This window comes from Perissodus microlepis, chromosome 9 (assembly GCF_051167445.1).
Source record: "Perissodus microlepis isolate ML-2025 ecotype Zambia chromosome 9, ASM5116744v1, whole genome shotgun sequence".
Taxonomy (NCBI): Eukaryota; Metazoa; Chordata; class Actinopteri; order Cichliformes; family Cichlidae; genus Perissodus; species Perissodus microlepis.
In genome coordinates this window covers 21558153-21577380 of record NC_140469.1, presented here as the reverse complement: position 1 = coordinate 21577380, position 19228 = coordinate 21558153, and the positions used below count along the sequence as shown (strand labels likewise).

At 44.7% G+C, this 19228-nt stretch overlaps 1 protein-coding gene across 1 annotated transcript in view; it reads right to left on the bottom strand.

The window, feature by feature from the left end:
- The window catches only part of gli3 (GLI family zinc finger 3), a 97766-nt gene that overhangs the window by 74881 nt on the left and 3657 nt on the right, over positions 1–19228 (bottom strand). The window contains exon 2 of the mRNA XM_084939645.1: positions 5240–5413. Coding sequence (XP_084795771.1) covers positions 5240–5372 — 133 coding nt within the window. The 5' untranslated portion in view covers positions 5373–5413. The remainder of the gene's footprint in view (positions 1–5239; positions 5414–19228) is intronic.

Genomic DNA, 19228 nt, shown 5'->3' with positions numbered 1-19228 from the left:
GTTTGACCCACGGGCCACGCAGAGCTCCCATGAGGTCCCTTATCCCTCCATCAGTTCTTTCTCATTAGCTCCCACAGGCAGAGCCCCCAGCAGGATAACATGAAGAGACCCCTGCCTTCCTCTTTGGTCCCCATAAAAAAACATATAGCACAAATACAAATGACACAGATCACCTTTTAGGAAAAGAAAAAAAAACAACAGTTAAAGAAAACAGCACTTAAAATATTTAAGGAATCAATCCTCCCGTTAGATCTCCTGATTATGCTGAGTCATCTGATAACAGTTATAGTCAGGCTGTGTTTGAGTGTTCCTATTAAATTTATGCATTCATGAATAACTTTCCTTTATGGTAGGTATTGTTCTTTTTGTGTGTGTGTGTGTGTGTGTGTGTGTGTGAGTGTGTGTGTGTGTGTGTGTGTGTGGGGGGGGGGGGGGGGGGATAAGCAGCAGGGACAAAAAAGTGGAAAGCAGAGGTGACAGCATGAGGAGGGAGGAGGAGGGGGAGGAGATGGGGCAGGACACAGTGGAGAAACAGTTGATTATGAGTCCCATCAAGTGATCAATGATTTCATTAATAAGACGGATCATGCGGCTGTCATAGCTGTGACAAGGGCTGAGGGATGATCCGCTCCCAGTGCTCCATTTCAAGCCTCCCTCCCTTCCTGTCCTTCCAATATTGCCTCCCTCTGCCAACGACAAGGGAACGCCAAGGAAAGAAAAAAAAGGGGGGCTGGGTGTTCGTGGGGATGGAGGGAGGAGGGGGTTAGTCATGAGGGAGGGAGCAAATGGAGAGGGGGGAGAAGAGGGAGGAAGAAAAGTGAAAATCCATTTTGAAACCCATTTTCAATTAGGGGTCCACAAGCTGTTATCACAGGTGTCCCAGAATGGGGGCCCGTAAGTGAAAATGTCTCCTATCCGTTTCTGAAATGAAACCTTATCTGGGAGGCACAAAGATGGCGGGGACAGCGTATCTGTAAATTACTTTCCATCCCTGCTGTTAACGGGAACTTTATTTCTGTCAGATGACATTCCCCTCTATTTACTGTTGATCATTTAAATGGCTGCCTAAAAAGAAGGAGGCCCCTCACTCTTCCTCTATCACCCCCCCCCCCCTCCTCACCCATCTCTCTGTATCATTCAACCTTCTCTGCCCATCTGAAGATTTTTTTCCTTTTTTTTCAGTGTAGTCAAGTGCTCCTTTTCTTCTTTAAACACTTTAGCCACGCTCTCCATTTGCTTGGGGATTTCTGCAGTAACCTACACGAAAGCCTAACATTTGTTGCCCTTTAAGGCTTAACTTGTTTGCCTTCTGAGACCCTCACTCTCTCACCCTTTTAAGCACGCCCATTAAAGCATCCCAACTCGCCCACTTAATAACATGCTTTGCAGAGGCTCTGCAGTCGAAGCGGCGTTCACTGACAATCTTCTAAACTGAGCCCGCTTTTTCAATTCCCATCCTATTATTTACACTCGCTCCCTCTCCTTCCCCGGATCGGCAGCACTCATATCATAAACGTCCAACCAACCAGAAACTTTTACCATTCTTTTTCTCCTTTGCAAATAACCAGTCCTTTAGCTCCCCCACCCTGTTATTTATTTATTTATTTTTATTAGCAAATTATCCCATGACGACAGGATTTATCCAACCAAGGAGCATGGACATCTTTTTTTTAATCGTAGGACCTAACAAAAGAATCAAGGGACTTTGTGGTCCACCTGCCTACTGAATGATGAGGATTGGCGGGGAGAGACACCCCCACCCCCACCCCCCTACACCCCCACCCCCCCTCATCTCCAAACCCCTCCTAAAGAGCACCAATCACAGCATTGTTGTGGCACAGTCGGCTCTTTTGAGCTGTCACTGCTAAAAGGAGGGGACACAGAGATGAATGGTACACAGGATGAAGCCACCATTTAGCTAACCATGTGGGAACGCTCTACCAGGACTCAATAATTACTCCGGGGCCTGTTCATCCCGGACAAACCCAACTTAGGGAGAAGAGAGCAAAGGAGCAAGGAATGCTTAAGTTGGGAATTATCGCTGCAGTGCACACGAAGGGAGGATTTTGCAGCTTATGGTTATCATCACTAATAAGCTCTGATCAGATCAATACCTGTTTCCGAGCTGATTCACGGTCACAGAAGACGGCTGTGCTTCCTGGTAGCAGAGATATATTTGGAAACATGCGCACTAACCAGTCCACCTGCCCTCCCTAATTGTTTTCCACTTTTCACAACTTATCATAGCACGCTATTGCCAGGCACTCCGTGGGGGTTTCTGCTGTGCTGAGATCAGGGGCCGCTACTCTGCCTGACGGGGGGAAATATTTTGCCGGCCCTTCATAAGATGAACCAGTCACTGGGATTCCACAGCTGCTCACAATTACCTTTTGTTTGGATGGATGCATTGGGGCAGGGGCTACGAGGGTTAAAGTTGAGGCGAGTGTAGGGTTACACCTGATAAGAGGTTATGAGTTCTGGGGCCGAATGGGGAATGTGCTGTAATTATAACCACACAAAGAATGTGTAAGCTATCTTATGATTGAAAAAAAGAGAAAGATTGGGATCTAAAAGGGACCTTTCTCTACAGATAAGTATCATCCCTCCCCTCGTCAAGTGAGTTATGGGACTACTGTATTTTAGGGGAGCACGCCCTCTGATGTGGCAAACGGGAGATTTTTAAGACAAACCTTGCGCCGTTTAGAGCTGTAATTATCAGCACATTACTAAGAAAAATCCACAATCACGGTTCCAAATTACAGCCTTGCTTTTTCCGTAATACACTTTTTCTTACTGTCCCTTTAATGAATGAAACAGAGCCAGCCATCTGGGAATGAGTAAGAGTGAGAGTGTTCCCAAGATGCTTCAGGATGCATTAGTTTACCTACTTCCTGTGATAACTTCCATATGGAGAGCAAGTCACAGCGACTTATTTACCCCTTCCTAGACTGTTTGTCTTCCGTTCACACTTGGAATGATCATGTTTGACATCAGCAGAATGAAGAGGAAGTCACAAAACACTCTATCAGGCCACCAGCTCTGCCTCCGAGAGTCAAATCTCCATACCCCCAAAAACCTTCCAAATCCTCTCACTGCTAATGAGCGCAGCTGCAGCTTAGGCCATGGTGATCTCAGCTCCGATTTTGTTATGACTTTCATTTGAACAAAAGAAAAAGTCTAATATTTCTACTCCAAGGCTCAGAACTGGGAATGAAAGGCTGAATGACGACAAGCTTAATTAAGCACAAGCTCCGTGCAGCTTTTAATAGCAAGTGTTGAAGACATTGCTAAGTAAACATGTCAAAGTTGCTACCAGTGAGCATTGTATTTGACTCACTGTTAGCCATGAAAATAAAGAAAGAGTTTTGTCAAAAAAACAGTGGGTGTCTAAATCTTTAGATGGTCGTTTAAGTCCTATAATAATCGTTGGACCGCTGGTTAGTTCAGTGGCCCTACAGCTCAAACATGTTGAGTGATGGTCGCTGATACATATAGACTGTAGATAGAAGATGGATGTAGACACCATCACGTCACCCTTTGTGGACTTTATTGTGACCTTGCAGCAGTCATTGTTGTGATTTCATGGACCAATATGTGATCGTATGTCTTTGTTATTAGCTAGTACAAGCTAGCTTGTTAGCAAAGTGCATCCATTGCCTGAAAGGATGCATCACACAGAAACAGATACCTGCTAACTAATGCTAAGTTAGATACAAATAAAATACATGCATAAAAACTGGAACACTGACTACTTTGTTGGCCTGTTAGTACAAGTAGCTTCATTTATGACTAGCAGACAGGTAGCGGTTACATAGTGGCCTAGCGGGAAAGTGGTAAAGAAATCAAATATGGGAGTAAAAACAAAAGTCATCCAAAGGTTTTGCACCGTCAAAGGCAGCTGCGGGTGCCTTTGGTTTCAGACTATAATACTGGACCTTTTTTTCTACGAAGGTTTGAACTTTGAGAGTATTTAAACAAGAGAGAAAAGCGTGAAAATGTCCATGCCTGTCTGAGAAAAGTTTATAAAGTGTGTAGTGAGGGGTTTTACAGCCTTAAAACATCTATAATAATTGTAAAAAATAAAGTTGGCTACTTCGCGGATTTCACATATCGCGGGTTATTTTTGGTACGTAACTCCCGCGATAAACGAGGAACCACTGTATACTCCACTGTAGACTTGGACAGCTGGAGATCTGCATGTGTAGTCATTCCTGTAGCACTTTGTTGAACTCCACTTCCTGAGGCATATGCATTGTAATGTAAATTTTGCTGACAAATCTGCAAGGTCATAAAAAACAGACATCCTCACAGACCCTCATGCTAACTATCTGATGATGAAATGTACATCATGCAGACCCAAGTGGATCCTATTGGATCCTAGGGAACTTGTGGATACGGAAAGCATAATCCCGGTATAAGTATTCAAAATGTTAGGCCGTGACACAATTAGAACCAAACCCAACGCTTGCAATACCTTTTGATACAAACATTCAGAGGTTCTTGTTTCTTTAAGTGTAGTGTATGTAATGAGGCTGCCTGTCAGCAGCAGTCCATTTTAAATATATGCACTGCCACACTATGCCTATGACTTAAATGACTTCTTAATAAGGAAGTTTATATTTAAGTTCATCAATCATTTTGGGGTTTTTTGTTTTGTTTTTTTACCTTTACCGGGGCATCAAATTTATTATTGAGAACCAACTACTAAATTTCTCTTTTCCCAAGTACATATATGTACATATCCATATTTCTGCTGTAAAACCCGGTCTTGTAAGTCTAAGACAACTGTAACCCAGTTCCAGTTTGGAGCTGGTGGCTATTTTTGGAACTGCGGGCTTTGGCACTTAATTTTTCAGCCAGGAAGTGACATATTGTAACCAAACTCACAGAGGTCTGAAATTCATCTGACCAAAAAATGCTGAATAACAAAAGCTTTTGTGACTCTAGCAAAATAAAACATGAAAATGGATAGGAAATTTTCATTCAGTAGTATGTTCATGCACACATTAGGATAACATTTGTTATCTGATCTGGTTAACCTGAATGCACTTTTTATTTTCAGTCGTCCCAGCTGAAAAAACAACACCTTAATATAAGTTGTGTGCATTGCATTCCTTCAATTGTGGACTTTTATTACTTAAAGAGTAATCTGACTAATGGGGTGGCTTGTGGCTATATTACGAAAGATCAAAAGGTTATTGGCATAAATTACTGCAGCTCAGTTAGAGGTGACTTGTACCGTTTGAGGTGGTGCTGGAGGCCACTGCTTTCTCACTGATGTCACTTCGTGCTAATGAGCCCTTGGTAGCCACGATGGTCTCCACCCTCTTCTTCTTCTCAGCTGCTGAACTGGCCTGGGACTGGGTTTCCATGACGATTGTTCATTCCTCAAGACCTCATGGAGACGGGATAACTAATGGAGAAAAAACAGAAGATAAACCCGGTGAATGCAAAGACTAAGTATATGTTTAGAAGATTAATAAGTTAGCAATAAGTTTACTTTTTCTAATGTTATCTGTAGAATGCTTCAGAAATAGACTGTGAGGAAAACTTCAGATCCAGTCCTCCCTTTTCATGGTGCCCAGAGTAACACTGAGGGTCAAGCCAGGAGCTCACACTGATTTATTTTAACTCAAACCTGCTGGGCTCTGATCTGCTTGTCAGGGGCCTGATTTCCTTCCTCGCTAACTATCCATCCAAAACCAAAATTCAGTGCGACTGTTTTCAGCTGTCACGCTAAGCTTCTGACTTCTTGTCAAAAACGCAACAACTCTATAAACAGAGTGCGGCAGGACATCCCGACTAGGTTTTATATCTCAGAATAGAAGTAAAGGCAGCTTGTGGATATACTGATAATCCCACTCTAGCAGTCTTTCCAAAGAGAAAGGAGAAACCTTAAGGGGATACCACAGAGAGAGAAACATTCACAGTCCTGAAAAAACAAGGGTTGTTTGAAGGCCCTTTTGGGAATATCATGGTGCCGGGCAATTTTTCTTTCAAAGAATAAAGGTGGTTCAAGTTAATACTGTCTGTGGGTTTAGAAGGGGTTCAGCCAACAGTCTAGCAGACATGCTGCTCAGTTCAGCACCTCAGAGGCTGTCTACAAGCTCAACTGTATCTAGGTCATGGAGGTCTCTGATTATGGAGACAACATGGTGATACACCACAACCACTCATTTACACAAAGTATAGGACAGTTTCATTTGGTCCGTTACAAAGCCTTTACTTAGACCCCGTAATTCTTGGATAATTACTGGAAATATTTAGTCTGACTGATTTTCTTTACAATAAAGAGCAGCTAATTACCCAACTGTACTATTTAATCGTCCTCCTCTCTGTAAACACGCATGGATACAAAGGCAGTAAAGTCAGCTGTGATGCAAAGAGAGTAGTGCTGCTCAAAGAAAGAGGGGGGCGAGCTGATTTTTACCAACTCCCCAAGGAAGGAAGGCAAGGGGGAAGTGGTGAGGGGTAAACTTCAGACAAACACTGTGCGCTTTGTTTGTTTTTTTCCCCACCCCCTGAAAAACCAGAGTCTGTCATCCATTCTGACCCGACAACAACATCTGTAAGCAATTGCTGCCTTACAAAAAAACAGGAGAGGAAAAAAAACACAATGCAATTACACCACTACCAATCAAAACAGAATTAAACAAGAGCTTGTCCTCTAATCACTCCCACATGAATACATGCGTAGCCGTCATCTCCAACCAAAGACATTTTTGTCCTACTTGAACTGATATCATCTCAAATCACTGCTGCATGTGTTTGATAGAGTGAATGCTTTCATTTCTGGGGCGGGGGTTACGCAGCCTGAGCGAGTTATAATCATTAGAGCGTGTGCAATACATGTACAGTGCTATGAAAAGGTATGTTCCTCTTTCCTGATTTCTTAGTTCTTTGCATATTCGTCACACTTATGTGTTTCAGATCGTCAAACAACGTTTTATATTAAGTAACTTGAGTAAAAATTCAGGTTTTAGATGATGATGATTTTATCCAAACCAAACTGGCTCTGTGTGAAAAAGTAATTGCCCCCTAAACCTAATAACTGGTTGTGCCACCATTGGCAGCAAGAACTGCAATCAAGAATTACGTTAACTGGCAATGAGTCTTTCACATCACCGTGGAGTAATTTTGGTCCGCTGTTCTCTGTAGAATTGTTTTAATCAGCCACATTAGAGGGTTTTGAGCATGAACAGCTCGTTTTGAGGTTGTGCCAAAGGATCTCAATCTGATTTAACTCAAACTCTCCTGAGGTCACTCCAAAACCTTCACTTTGTTCTGTTTTTTTGTTTGTTTTTTTGTGATATTCAGAGGTGGACTAATCTAAATGCTCTTGAGCTTTCGAGACACAAACTGCTGGCCGGATATTCTCCGAGAGCAGAATCCATGTTTCCATCAATTACAGGAAGTCCTGAAGCAGCAAAGCAGCACCGGGCCATCACACTACCACCACCATGTTTGATTGTTGGTGTGATAATATTTTTATTAAATGCTGTGTTAGTTTGATCCCAAATGTAATGGAATCAAAACCTTCCAACAAGTTCAGCTTTCGTCTTGTCATTCCACAGAATATTTTCCCACATTTTTCTTGGAAATCATCAAGATGTTTTTGGCAGTCTTCGTGTTTGTTTTTGTCAGCAGTGGTTGTTTCTCTGGAATCTCCCATGGATGCCATTTTTTCACAGTTTCTTTCTTATTGAATCATGAACTTTGACCTTAACTGAGAGACGTGAGGCCTGCAGTTTGTTAGATGTTGTTCTTGGTTCTTTTGTGACCTCCTGGTTGAGTCATCGATATTCAATATTGGTATGTTTCACCATTGTTTCAAGTTTCTTCATTTGTGAAGTATACTTGAGAGCCATGATGTTATGATTTTTGAGATCTTTTAAACAACTTTACTTTCTCACACAGGTTCTGTTTAAATTAGTTCTTGATCAGCAGGTGTGGGGTTAATCAGGTCTGAGACTGGCTAGTGAATTTGAAGTCTTTCTTTCTAAAAAAAAAAATGTGGTTAATCTCACTTAATTCATGATTTAACAAAGTGAGATAATTACTTTTTCACATAAGCTCAGGTAGGTTTGGACAGAAAAAACAGTATTTTGTATTTACTCAGGTTATCTTTGTCGAATATAAAATTTGTTTATTGATCTGAAACATTTAAGTGTGAGAACTGTGCAAAAGACATCAGGAAGGGGCAAGTACTTTTTCGTGGCACTGTGCATTCATATTAAGTTCGTGGGTGCCACTCATTCACTTCATCAGCATAAAGTCAAACAAGAGCACGGTGAGAGAAAACTTCACCATTGCCCCGGTGAAACTGTCATTACATCATCCGTACAGCTGAACTTGGGTAAAATCAGTGAAGGAGAAAAGAACAAGAGGAGACCTGAGCTCCAAAGCAAATGAGCTGAAAGTGCAGTAAATATGAGGTTCTGGATTGGGGATCATACCAGAAGGGGGGTGGCTGAGGAGAAAGCGGGGCATTCCACTGGTCGGGCAAATATTCACAAGTCCAAGCCACTGAAGCGTGTCTGACGGGCCTTTTGTGCTCCACAAGGCAGGCCACAGTTCCAAAGCAGCAATTAAAAGCAGGACCTTTTCACCCATAATCCCTCTGACCTGGACGCCCACACCCAGTCGTGCAGATGTTGCTGTCTGTGCCCTCGATTTTCGTGCTTGCTCATTTTTACCCCATCCACAAACACTCAAAATCATACCCTCACATAGACACATCAGTCTATGTTTAGAGAAAATTTACAGCTTTTTTTCCCTTAACGTAAAATGTCAAAAGAAGTTTTAATTTGCCATTTGGCCTTTTGACCCCCTCGCAAGAAATCACGTTGCTACATTTACACTGCGCATCACAGAGATAATCACCTGTACGTGGACTTTCTTACAGCCCCACAGCTGTCTTCACAGATCCCTGGCACATAAAGAATGACTCACAAGTAGGCGCTGGATGCCGTTGTTAGTCAGAATAAATCTTAATTTCACATTAATGTTTCTGCCGTTGAAATGTCCTACACCCAATTAGAAAAACGAGGGTGTATCATTATTTGCGTTCAACTGTAATCCCTCCGCACAGAAAGGGAGGCGATTAAACAGGTTTAAAATACCACAATTCAAAGTGTTCCCGCTGAAAAAAAAGAAAAAAAAATCTTATTTTATAAGCACATTAAGCAAATCAATTTAACATAAATTATACGCTTCGGTGAAAAAGGCACTGAGTTGAAAGTCATCTGCAAATTGTACACATCAAAGTGAAACACTAAAATAAACTTTTGCCTTTGATAGAAAAAAAACTGTTTGCTTTCTTTCACGCAGGCTTAAACGAGCACTAATGGTATCAAAAAATCACCGCTGTTTGTTATTTAAAGCCTGCAACTTCACAAGTTTAATTTTATAAAGCTGCTTTAGGTGTACCTGCGTGCTCTCATCAGGAACACATTTGCAATTGCATGGCACACACACTTACACACGCACGCACACAATCAGAAACTGGAGGACATTTATATATAAACTCTTGAAGTGTCTTCTTAGATTTGGCAACCCCCCCCCTCACAGACAGGGTACTGTATTTGTGTTCATTTCATTAGGGCGACTGTTCAGTGTCGAGGGCCCCCCGAGGGGGAGACTGGCAGCACCGCAGCATTCATCATCATTACATCAGCGACCACCGAGATCTGCTATCTTAGGCTTATCAACACTGCACAAACGCACCGCGGCGCAGCGAGTTAGAGGGGAGGGGAGAGATGGGAGATGGAGACGATTGAGGGAGATTGTGAGCAAAAGTGGGATAAGGGAGAAAATGAATGGAGAAAGGGAGGAGTGTGAGACTGAGACTATACGTGCACGTGTGTACGAGTGTTCACGTATGCATGCATGCGTCCGTGTGTGCCTCACTGCGCCCCTGCGTGCCTGCACATGTTTTCCTGTATGCACAATGTGTGTTTTGCACGTCGCGCAGCTATGCCAACAATATTAAAAGCTCCTTCACAGCTGGAACAACTAAAACACTGAGGGGCGAAGAAGAAGAGGGGGGAGGAGGAGGAGTGTGAGCCCTTCGGCGAGATTAGCTGAATCTAGCAATAAAACAAAGTGTGCTTCCTATGGACTGCATGTGTTTGCATTGGATCAGGTCAGTGTGAGGGGATGAGATGCCTTAAGGAGACTGTAGAGGTTCTTGGTGGTGGTTAGAGGACCTGTAATGGGTTCAAAACCCCTACTGAGCAGGCTCAATAGCTTCACATGCTTAGGCCTCGTGTTCAATACGGCACTTTTACAGCATGCCCTTGGCCCTGAAGGGCAAAGGGGAAGGGGCTGGGGGGGATTTGGGGGCTGTGGCTCTCATTCACCAGCAAAAACTTAACATTGTGCCCAGATGGCACTAAGTCTGGCCTACAGCTGATGGGGACCAGACTCTCAAGTAAGGGCCATTTAGCAAGAATTAGTCACACCCTGACACACACACACACACACACACACATACACATACACACACATATCCAATCCCAGATACACACATGCAAACTGGTTTAGTGCTTGATCTTCTCACCCTTTTTGTGCAGTGTGGCATGTCTGAGTCATTAAGTTTGTTAGTCATTTACACGTTACTGTGTCACGTGTGAGTTCAGCTTTTTCTAGTTACACTGCAAAGCTTTATTGAGACTACTTATGAATGACAATTTGATGTTTTTGTACATTTTAAACATACTGATGTTCATGATTTATCTTTATATTAAAGATACGTGGTCTTAAAAGCATCCCATCAGCAAAAAAACAGGTTTCTACCACAAGTGTATTGCACAACAATTAGAAAATGGAAAGCCTGTTTCAAATGAAGACTGATTTTATTTGTATTTTATTTCCAAGGACAAACAGTGCAACAACACAGAGCATCAGTAGCTTTCACCACAGTTAATAAGATTATCCTCGCATGCGTCTTGGTCCCTCAGACCTCTCCATTTAAGATGCTTTGGAGGGCTGGTGAGGGACCTTGTGTGTTGCACAGCAGAATGAGCCGAGCGCATCTTACATTCCTGGGTAACAAACCCACACGATGTAATCACAACGCTTACACGACGCCTCTTTTGCGCTCGCTACCCAGTAGATAAGGGGCAAATAAAGCGAGCGCCACAATGGAAGCCTTGCTCCTTTTCCCCACAGCCCCATGCTTATTAGATTGTTTATTTATATATTTTTGACTTTGCATTTATTCACGAACCACTTGTTTCAGGGCAAGTGGGGCTGTGACAACTGAGACAATGGATAATACGGGCAGCTTTGATGCTGCGGTGGCCCAGTTATGCAGTATCGGTTTCCCTTGTTCCTACTTTATCCATTTTCTTCCCATGCTAAAACACAGAGCCTTTGTTTGATCAGACACTTTTTCTGATTCTTAAGGAGAAGGAAAAGATGCTTGTTCAGCTGATTACTGAAGCCTTTCGCAGACAATGCAAACTAATACTTCAGCAAAATATCCTAAAGGTCCTTGAAAAGAAGAGAAAATGCTAGACTTGTTTTTTCTTTTACTGCACACCTTATTTTGTATCTAAAGAGTTTAGTTTTCAAACTAATTGTTGCCAACTGCAGCAGCCCGCTACACTCTTAGCTAAGTTTTCCATTCAATTAGCCCGTGCACATGGCAGATATTATAAAGCACAGGAGAACGGGATCTGTATCCCGTCAGCGGGCCTCCAAACTGCAGCGAGAACAGCTCTGTGTCTGTGGAGGCATTCTTCATACATGTCATTAAAAGGCACTCTACGCTATGCCACAACCAGAGACGCAAGAACAGCATCCTTCGCCGTGCTTTCACAGCAAAAAAAAAAAAGTAAATGTTAAACAGCGGCTGTATGTAACCCATGTGTATGTGAACACGGCACGGGAGGAAAAGAGGAAATGTTTCGAGTAGATTTGACAGTATGCGAGACCGGCTGTGTAACAGTATGTATGGATGTGGATGCATATGTTTCTCTACATCCCTTTCAATATGCAAGCGCAATCACTGTGTGTAGAACATGAGCAAGAGAGGGGGGTGCCCAAGGGAGGGGATGAGTGGAGGAAGTGAAATTCCTCCTCACACACATCTTTCTCTCTGCCTCTGTGCTCAGAGGAGGATCAAGCAGATGGAGGGTCCTGTGTAAGTGGAGTGGCAGCACGTATGATTTTGACAGTACATCTTCCACTTAGCCCAGGGGACTATAGAATACACTCCTCTTATCCTCTGCACCCCAGACAGAAGTCAAACCAGCGCTGTTTGCAGCAGCTGAACTACCGAGTGCAATCCGATGGCTGTACAGCTACAGGTTAGAGTGTTATCGTGAAGCTGTCCTGCCCACTCGGACTTGAATTTCCTCCTCTTTTCAGTTCAGTTTTCCTCCTTTCTCATTTTGCGCGCACTCCCTTTCTTTCCCTCCCTCCTTGCTTTCCTTCATTCCACTGTGTCACTGGAATAAGTGTTGAAGTGGAATGAGTCAGTGCCGCAATGTGATTAATGACGTGCTCTGGCGTCTCCGGGGCCGAACGCTAAAAACAGCCAGGGGGCAGCGTGATAATGCACAATAATAAAGCCAGCAGACAATCAGCCAGGCAAAGCAAGGCCTATTAGCTAGCCCCATCAGGACGGCTAAGTGAGAAATTAGCCCTTCCCAAGCTTCGCCGCAATTCATCAATTGCCGCGCCTGAATCCCCCCTCAAGAAGTCATAATGTTTACTTAAAGACTGGCCTCGATGCCCCAGCAGCGAGCTTTATTGGCTCTTATTAATTCCCGCCCTGGCCCTCGCGGCCATGCCATTTAAACCGAATTAAAGGGGTGAAAATTGGATGAGATGAAGTTGTCTTGGTGTTGGGCTCTCGTATGATAAAGCCGGACGTTAACGGAGGAAGACTTGGAAAAAAAAAAATAAGGGGGGAGGGAGAGAGGGAGGGCAAACAAATCGGCATGTAAAGGAATGCTGAATGAGGCTGTCCAGAAATGTGCCACAGTCAGTCAAAGGAATGCATGGAGAAAAGGAGGAGCACTGCTTTAATGCTAGACTTCCTGTGTAGATGGGAAGTGATCCAAAAGGGTAGCACTGAGTCACATATTCCACAGATGGAGAAAATTATTAGGCTTTTTTTTTGTTTGTTTGCTTGTTTGTGGCTTTGCATTTATCTTCCATCACAAATCATTAAAAAATACCTTGAAATAGGGTCAGCACTTCAACCTTAATTCAACATGTCAGTAATAGACAGGAAAAAAGAGGGGAGGGAATGAACTCACATGTGCAGGCTTAAACTAGCAGGACTCTTAATCACGCTACCTTTGTCATTACTGATTACACCATAGTTGAGAATATCTTATTAAAAAAATACCATGCATGCTAAATCTGTGAGTCTAGATCCTTAAAAGTTTGCATTTCGGACTCCTTATCAGACAGGATGAGCAATATGAGGAGTCCTCCTGATTTTTAAAAACTTTCCCAAACTTTACACACTACCCGAGTAATTAATACATCCTAAAAAAATAAATAAATAACCAGTGTAGTCTCTATTGTCATATATTTTTCTGACAGTTGCTGCTTGCAAAGTTTCCACCTCAGTTTTTTAAGTGCAGTTGCACTGAGCCCTGCGTTGCCGTAAGTGCAAGTATACAAGTTAAGAGTCTCATCTATGCGAGCTGTGAGTCTGTGTTGCTGGATCGGCGGCAGGTGAGGGTGTTCTATAGAGCAGTGTGGAGTGTACCGCAGCGGAGGTGTGAGATCAAAGACAGCTGAAGCTCAGAGGGAGTCCCAAAGACTTCTAGCTCCCTGACGGCTCTCCCCACGGCAGCATCGGGAGACAACTCTCTCCCTTCACTTTCATATCAGCCACAGATTCCCCACCACCACCACCACTACCTCTCCCTGCACGGGCTCATAGGCTCCACACACGCACACACACACACACACACACACACAGGCAGTCTCCGAGGATTTGCTAGTGCTGCCAAACCTGTATCCCACCACCTACAGCAACACTCCTACACACGGAAGCGCGCACGCACACTGCTGCGCGTCAGAAACCCGTGCATCAAAAACACACAGGATTTTGAAACACCGAGTTCGGAAGAAACTCAGCCCAGTGAGAAAGACTCACGCAACTCAAATACCAAGGCAATATCACACGGCACGACGCCGGGATGAGATGCCATAAACCTAACAGTACTCCCGAGTGTTCGTGGAAATAAAACTTCCCATAAACTCCAAAGAGAGCAGGCACAAAATGGCCCCCTGAAAATCCCCAGCATAGAAACCAAGGAACAAGACTTGTCGTTAGACAGACAGCCCCCCCCCCGGCCTGCCGACTTGATTGTGAAGAAGCCAAACATCTGGGTGTATTTACTTCTTTCAGCTGTTAGCAACCCCACCTCAAATAAATCTGGGAGCTATAACGCCATTTCTCAGGACAGCTCCTAAACAAACGCGCTCGGCTCGCTCACCGCCGCATGTTCGAGCGTCTCCAGCAGCCCGGCAAACGCAGGCAAATACATTTGCGAGGAGGAGGAGGAGGAGGAGGCCTTAATTGGAGCGTTTGACGGGCGCCTGGGGTTAATTGGGAAGCATGGAGAGCAGCTGGCTCCACCGTGGAAGTTGAGACAGGGATAATAAGTTCACCCTTTGCAGGAGAGACAGTTAGTGATGAATCAGATCAGAGGAACAGTGTACTGTAATCATCCTCACATCTCCCCTCCTCCACCTTGCACTCCTGACAAGCAGAGACAACCTGGCTCCCAGCTACGCAATCTGGCACCTATCACACAGGACTGGCAGTCGCAAGGAGGAGATCACCCAGCAATGCTTCACACACACACACACACCCGCGTGCCCGCACACACACACCTACTCTAACCCGGCGTTCATTCAGCTAATCACTCACACACACAATAATTCTTACCTCTAGGACACGGAACCTAGTTTATCACTTCACCGGTCGATGTATGTAAATCTCTGCAACAATGTGTGTACTAATGGCTTATTACCCTGCGTTAGCTGGTTTGCATTGATCTCTATGCCAGAGGGAGATGGAGAAACTAGAGCAGTTCGCTGCTCATATGTACCAAGCAGGACTATAATCACATTCCAGCTTGTTTCAATAAAAGACAAACATTAACATAAAGCATCTCAAAAAACACGCTAAATAAAAAAAAACCTTCACCCCCTCAGTGTGTGCAAGAAAAAAGGGGGTGGGGAAAAAACTTTCCTGGATTACAGGGTAATCAGGGCCATATGGGATGGTTCTGGGTAACTTTGTGTGTCTCTCTGAAGTGCACGACTTGTGTTTGTCTTTGCACATTATGACCTTCTGAATAAGAAAACTTTTTTGTTTTTTACAGAGGATGAAAATGCACAGCGATTGCGCATAAAGAAAAAGAAAGTAGCAGCAGCAGCAGATAAAGGGTTTAGCTTTAACACCAAACTCAGTTCCTTCGGCTGGGAGGGTGGCTGAGGGAGCATTTGGAGCTGAAGGAAGCCCAGGTAGAGTCATAGGCAGTAATGGGAGGAGACAGGGACTTAGGGCGCCACACAAAAGCCAGGCTTTATAAATAATTCCAAAAGCTAACAGGATCCCTTGTATGTGTGAATCTGTGAAATACATTCACACGTGAATGCACACACACCCACAGACACACACACAAACACTGCCACCAGGGGGAATAGGTTATTCACACCGCTCCACTGGGGCTGTTGAGCGTCTGACCTGTCTGGATTGGTAAATTTGACCAAATCTTTTTTGCATAGATGATGCAAAGAATAAAATAAGTCAGGGAATAGAAAAACAGAAAGGCCCATTTTTCCAAGTCAAACACACACACACACATTTACACACTCACACTCACTCATAATGCAGGGCAGCAAAGCACACCGGAGACCTGTCTTGTAAATCTCTTTGTGAAAGCAGCTTTGGGGGGTAGACAGGGGCTTACATACTGAACCCTGAGGTAGAGCTACAGACTCCACTCCCTCTAACCCCCCCACGGTCTTTCTCCCTCTCCCACACACATACTCTGAGCTCCCATGGTCTCTCTTCCTCACTTTCCATCTACCCCACATTTCCTCCACTTTTCTTGCCCTTCTTTCACCTTTTTCACTTGTTCCCTCCCTCCTTCCCTCCCACCATTCTTCCTTCTCCCCTCTCTCCTCCCCTCTGTCCGACTCGGGCTCCAGAGCGCTGGTCCTTAGCCCCCGCAGGCTCCCGTGGCGTTGCAGTGACTAATGTCCTGCCTTTGCTCAGACAATGAGTTTGAGACTGAGCCGGGAAAGTGTTGAGGAGGGGAAAAAGACTCTTGCACCTTTGACAAATGGAACCCTTCGCACTCCCATGCCCACTGAGGGAGCTTTTACAATGTTGCGCTCCACGCTCCACGTCCTCCAAGGGACGGCTGCGACCCACAAAGCCGCATCTGGGGGAACATAATGAATTCTTTGGGAAGTCTAACCTGGCTTTCTTCATGAATAAGATATATTTCCAAAGCATGTCAACCCCTCTTAATAAAAACACCAGTCTGGCAGGAATAGCCAAAGCCGTTTTAGGGCCCCATGTACACGTTAATATTTCTGTTTCTCGATAAATTTTCTCAGGCCTGCTTCTTTCCAGGCCTGTCACTGCAAGGCCAGCCCAACAAATTCCCTGGAAAGTAGAGAGGCCACGGTGACAAACTGTCATTAAAAACGGCTCGAGTCCATCTCTTTCAAGGAACTCAAACTCTTGCTCGCTCCCTCCTCTTCTCCACGCACCCTACCCCCCATGCAAAACTGAAAGGAACCGGGCTTTGTCTGAGGAGCAAAGGAGAGAGGAATCCCCCCCACCCCTCTTCTCTACAACCCTACCTCCCCTCCCAGAACCCTGTTCCTCACTCCCTGCGGAGTATTGTTAAAACACAGCCCCCTCTCTTTCCGTGGCCCGGGCTCTTAAAACAGCGTGCTTTGCATGAGAAAAAACGATTAGTCTTCAAATGCTGCGCTGTCAAAGGAGGGCTCTTTCAGGTTCGGGTAGAAATTTGCTCAGATAGTAGAGTTCCCCTTTTGTTTTTCCAAGATGAGGCATTATTAGAGCCAGAGTCTGTTAGCATTCATTACTGAAAAGAACACACTAAAGGGGTTTATTTGGGATACCCGCCCCACACGCCCCTCCTTTTCCAACTTGCCCCAAGTGCACAGCAGACGGAAACGAAGGCGGCAGAGTGGGTAAAGAGGTACTCATCTAAAACATGTTTGGAGAGCAAAGAGAATGTCTGGGCCTGCGCTTCTTTCAGGTATTAACCTTGGGATTTATATGTGACATCCAAACAACAGACACCCCCTTGACCTCCACTCGGGGACTCACCAAGGCTCGGCGATAACTCCCACTGAAAGACAACTACAAGCAGCACGGGGCTGCAAACACACAGCGCGAGCATCGTTGCATGACAACACATAACTTAATTACTGCTGTGAGTGCAGGTGTTTTGTGCAACAAAATGCACTATACAGGGCTCAGTTTAAACAGTTATGGCAGAGAAAAAAAAATTAGTGCCCAAACTGATGCCTCGGTGCAGCCTAGCCCCACACGTCAAGAAGCAGCGGTACGTGACGGATCATTGTTCACAGCAAGCGGCCAGTTCATCTGTCTCCCAATCGCCACCCTTGACAGGAAAGCACAGACCCCCTCACGGATGCCACAACCGGCTCCCATCAAAGCTGACACAATGCCACATCTGCACTAAGAAAGAGCCCCCACCAAACCCGCCACCACCCCGGAGCCCCAGGAAACTGTCTCTTTAGGCGCACAAACTTTACACACAAACAAATGGGCCCCCGGACTAAAAGCACTTCAACTCTCGCTGCTACACTTCACACGGCGGACTTAAAGACATTTTTACAGCAGCTACAGCAAACAGAAGAGGAGATGAGCGGCAGTCACACGCAGGCGTGACCTGTGCGCTTCTCTTCCAAAGTGTGTGAGAAAAGAAAACACCAGTCACGAGCTGGCACACCACTGGATGCTCGCACACAAGCCTGCGTTTCTGCCGCAATAAAATTTACCGTCTCCTACAGCAGGCCTTATGTCGAGCTGTCAAACACAGCTTCATCTACCGTAAATCCGAACCACTTGATTCAAATTTATGTGAATGTTTCCCCACCCCCCACCATTTTTTTTTATTGCCGTTTTCTTCACCTCACTCTGGGAGGCAAATTGTCAGGTGCAAATGGACTTTCCAAAGGACGAAAGCTATAGCAAAAAAAAACTTTTCCAACTTTTTTTCCTTTTTATTTTTCATGCAGTTAAAAGACAAAAAAAAAGACAGTAAGAAGGAGAACAGTACACACACAAAAACAAAAAAAACTGTATGAATGAGAGAACAAGAAAGAGAAATAAGAGTGTGAATGAGCACGAGAATGCATGTGCACTCAGAGTATGACTGTTTTTGCTGGCTACCAAACACCCAAGTGAATTACAATCCCTGAATGCGAGTCATATACATATGTGAAATTACATTTTTCCCTTCTCGAGTCTCATATCGCCTTCATCACTATTTTCCCTCCCCGCCATACGCCTTATCCAAAGACATCACCCCTTGGCTTGAAAGGTGCCTTTAGCAGGCTCCTTGAAACAGCGAGTGAGGGTCCCGTTCTGGGACAATGATGGTTGAGGTGGAGGGGAGCCGGGGGAGCAGGAACACATAGCATATTAAATCTGCTGGCGGAGCTGGGTCGTCCACGCACAGAGCCAGAGAGCCAGATCTGAGGCATGCCCTGAAGGGATGGCTGGGCCTGGGGATTAGGAGGCCAAGGAGAAGCCCTCGCACACCCGAAGACCCCTTCTTGTCTCTGCTCATACGCAAATGCATCCAGACATTTTGACGCTCCTCAGGTTTGCTGTCTCAGCCCAAGTTTTCAGAGCACTCCTCCGTGCCTCACAAACTGCACTTACACACACACACACACATTTCCACCCGCTCTCATGAACAGCCTTTTTTTCCCCTCAATCACTACCTCTGTCTGACTTGTCCTCTTTCTTTCCCCACTGTGTCTGTTTCATTTGATGTCAACATATCAAAGTACCAAATCATCAAAGTAAGAGAGTAAGAGATTTCTTTTGGGGGCCATCTATTCAACTACGCCAGCCGTATGCAAGGAAAGCAACAGCTAATCACAATGTGGGCTGATTTTTATTATTACATAGAATGAAACTGTCAGTTTTATCCTCTCAGGAAACAGG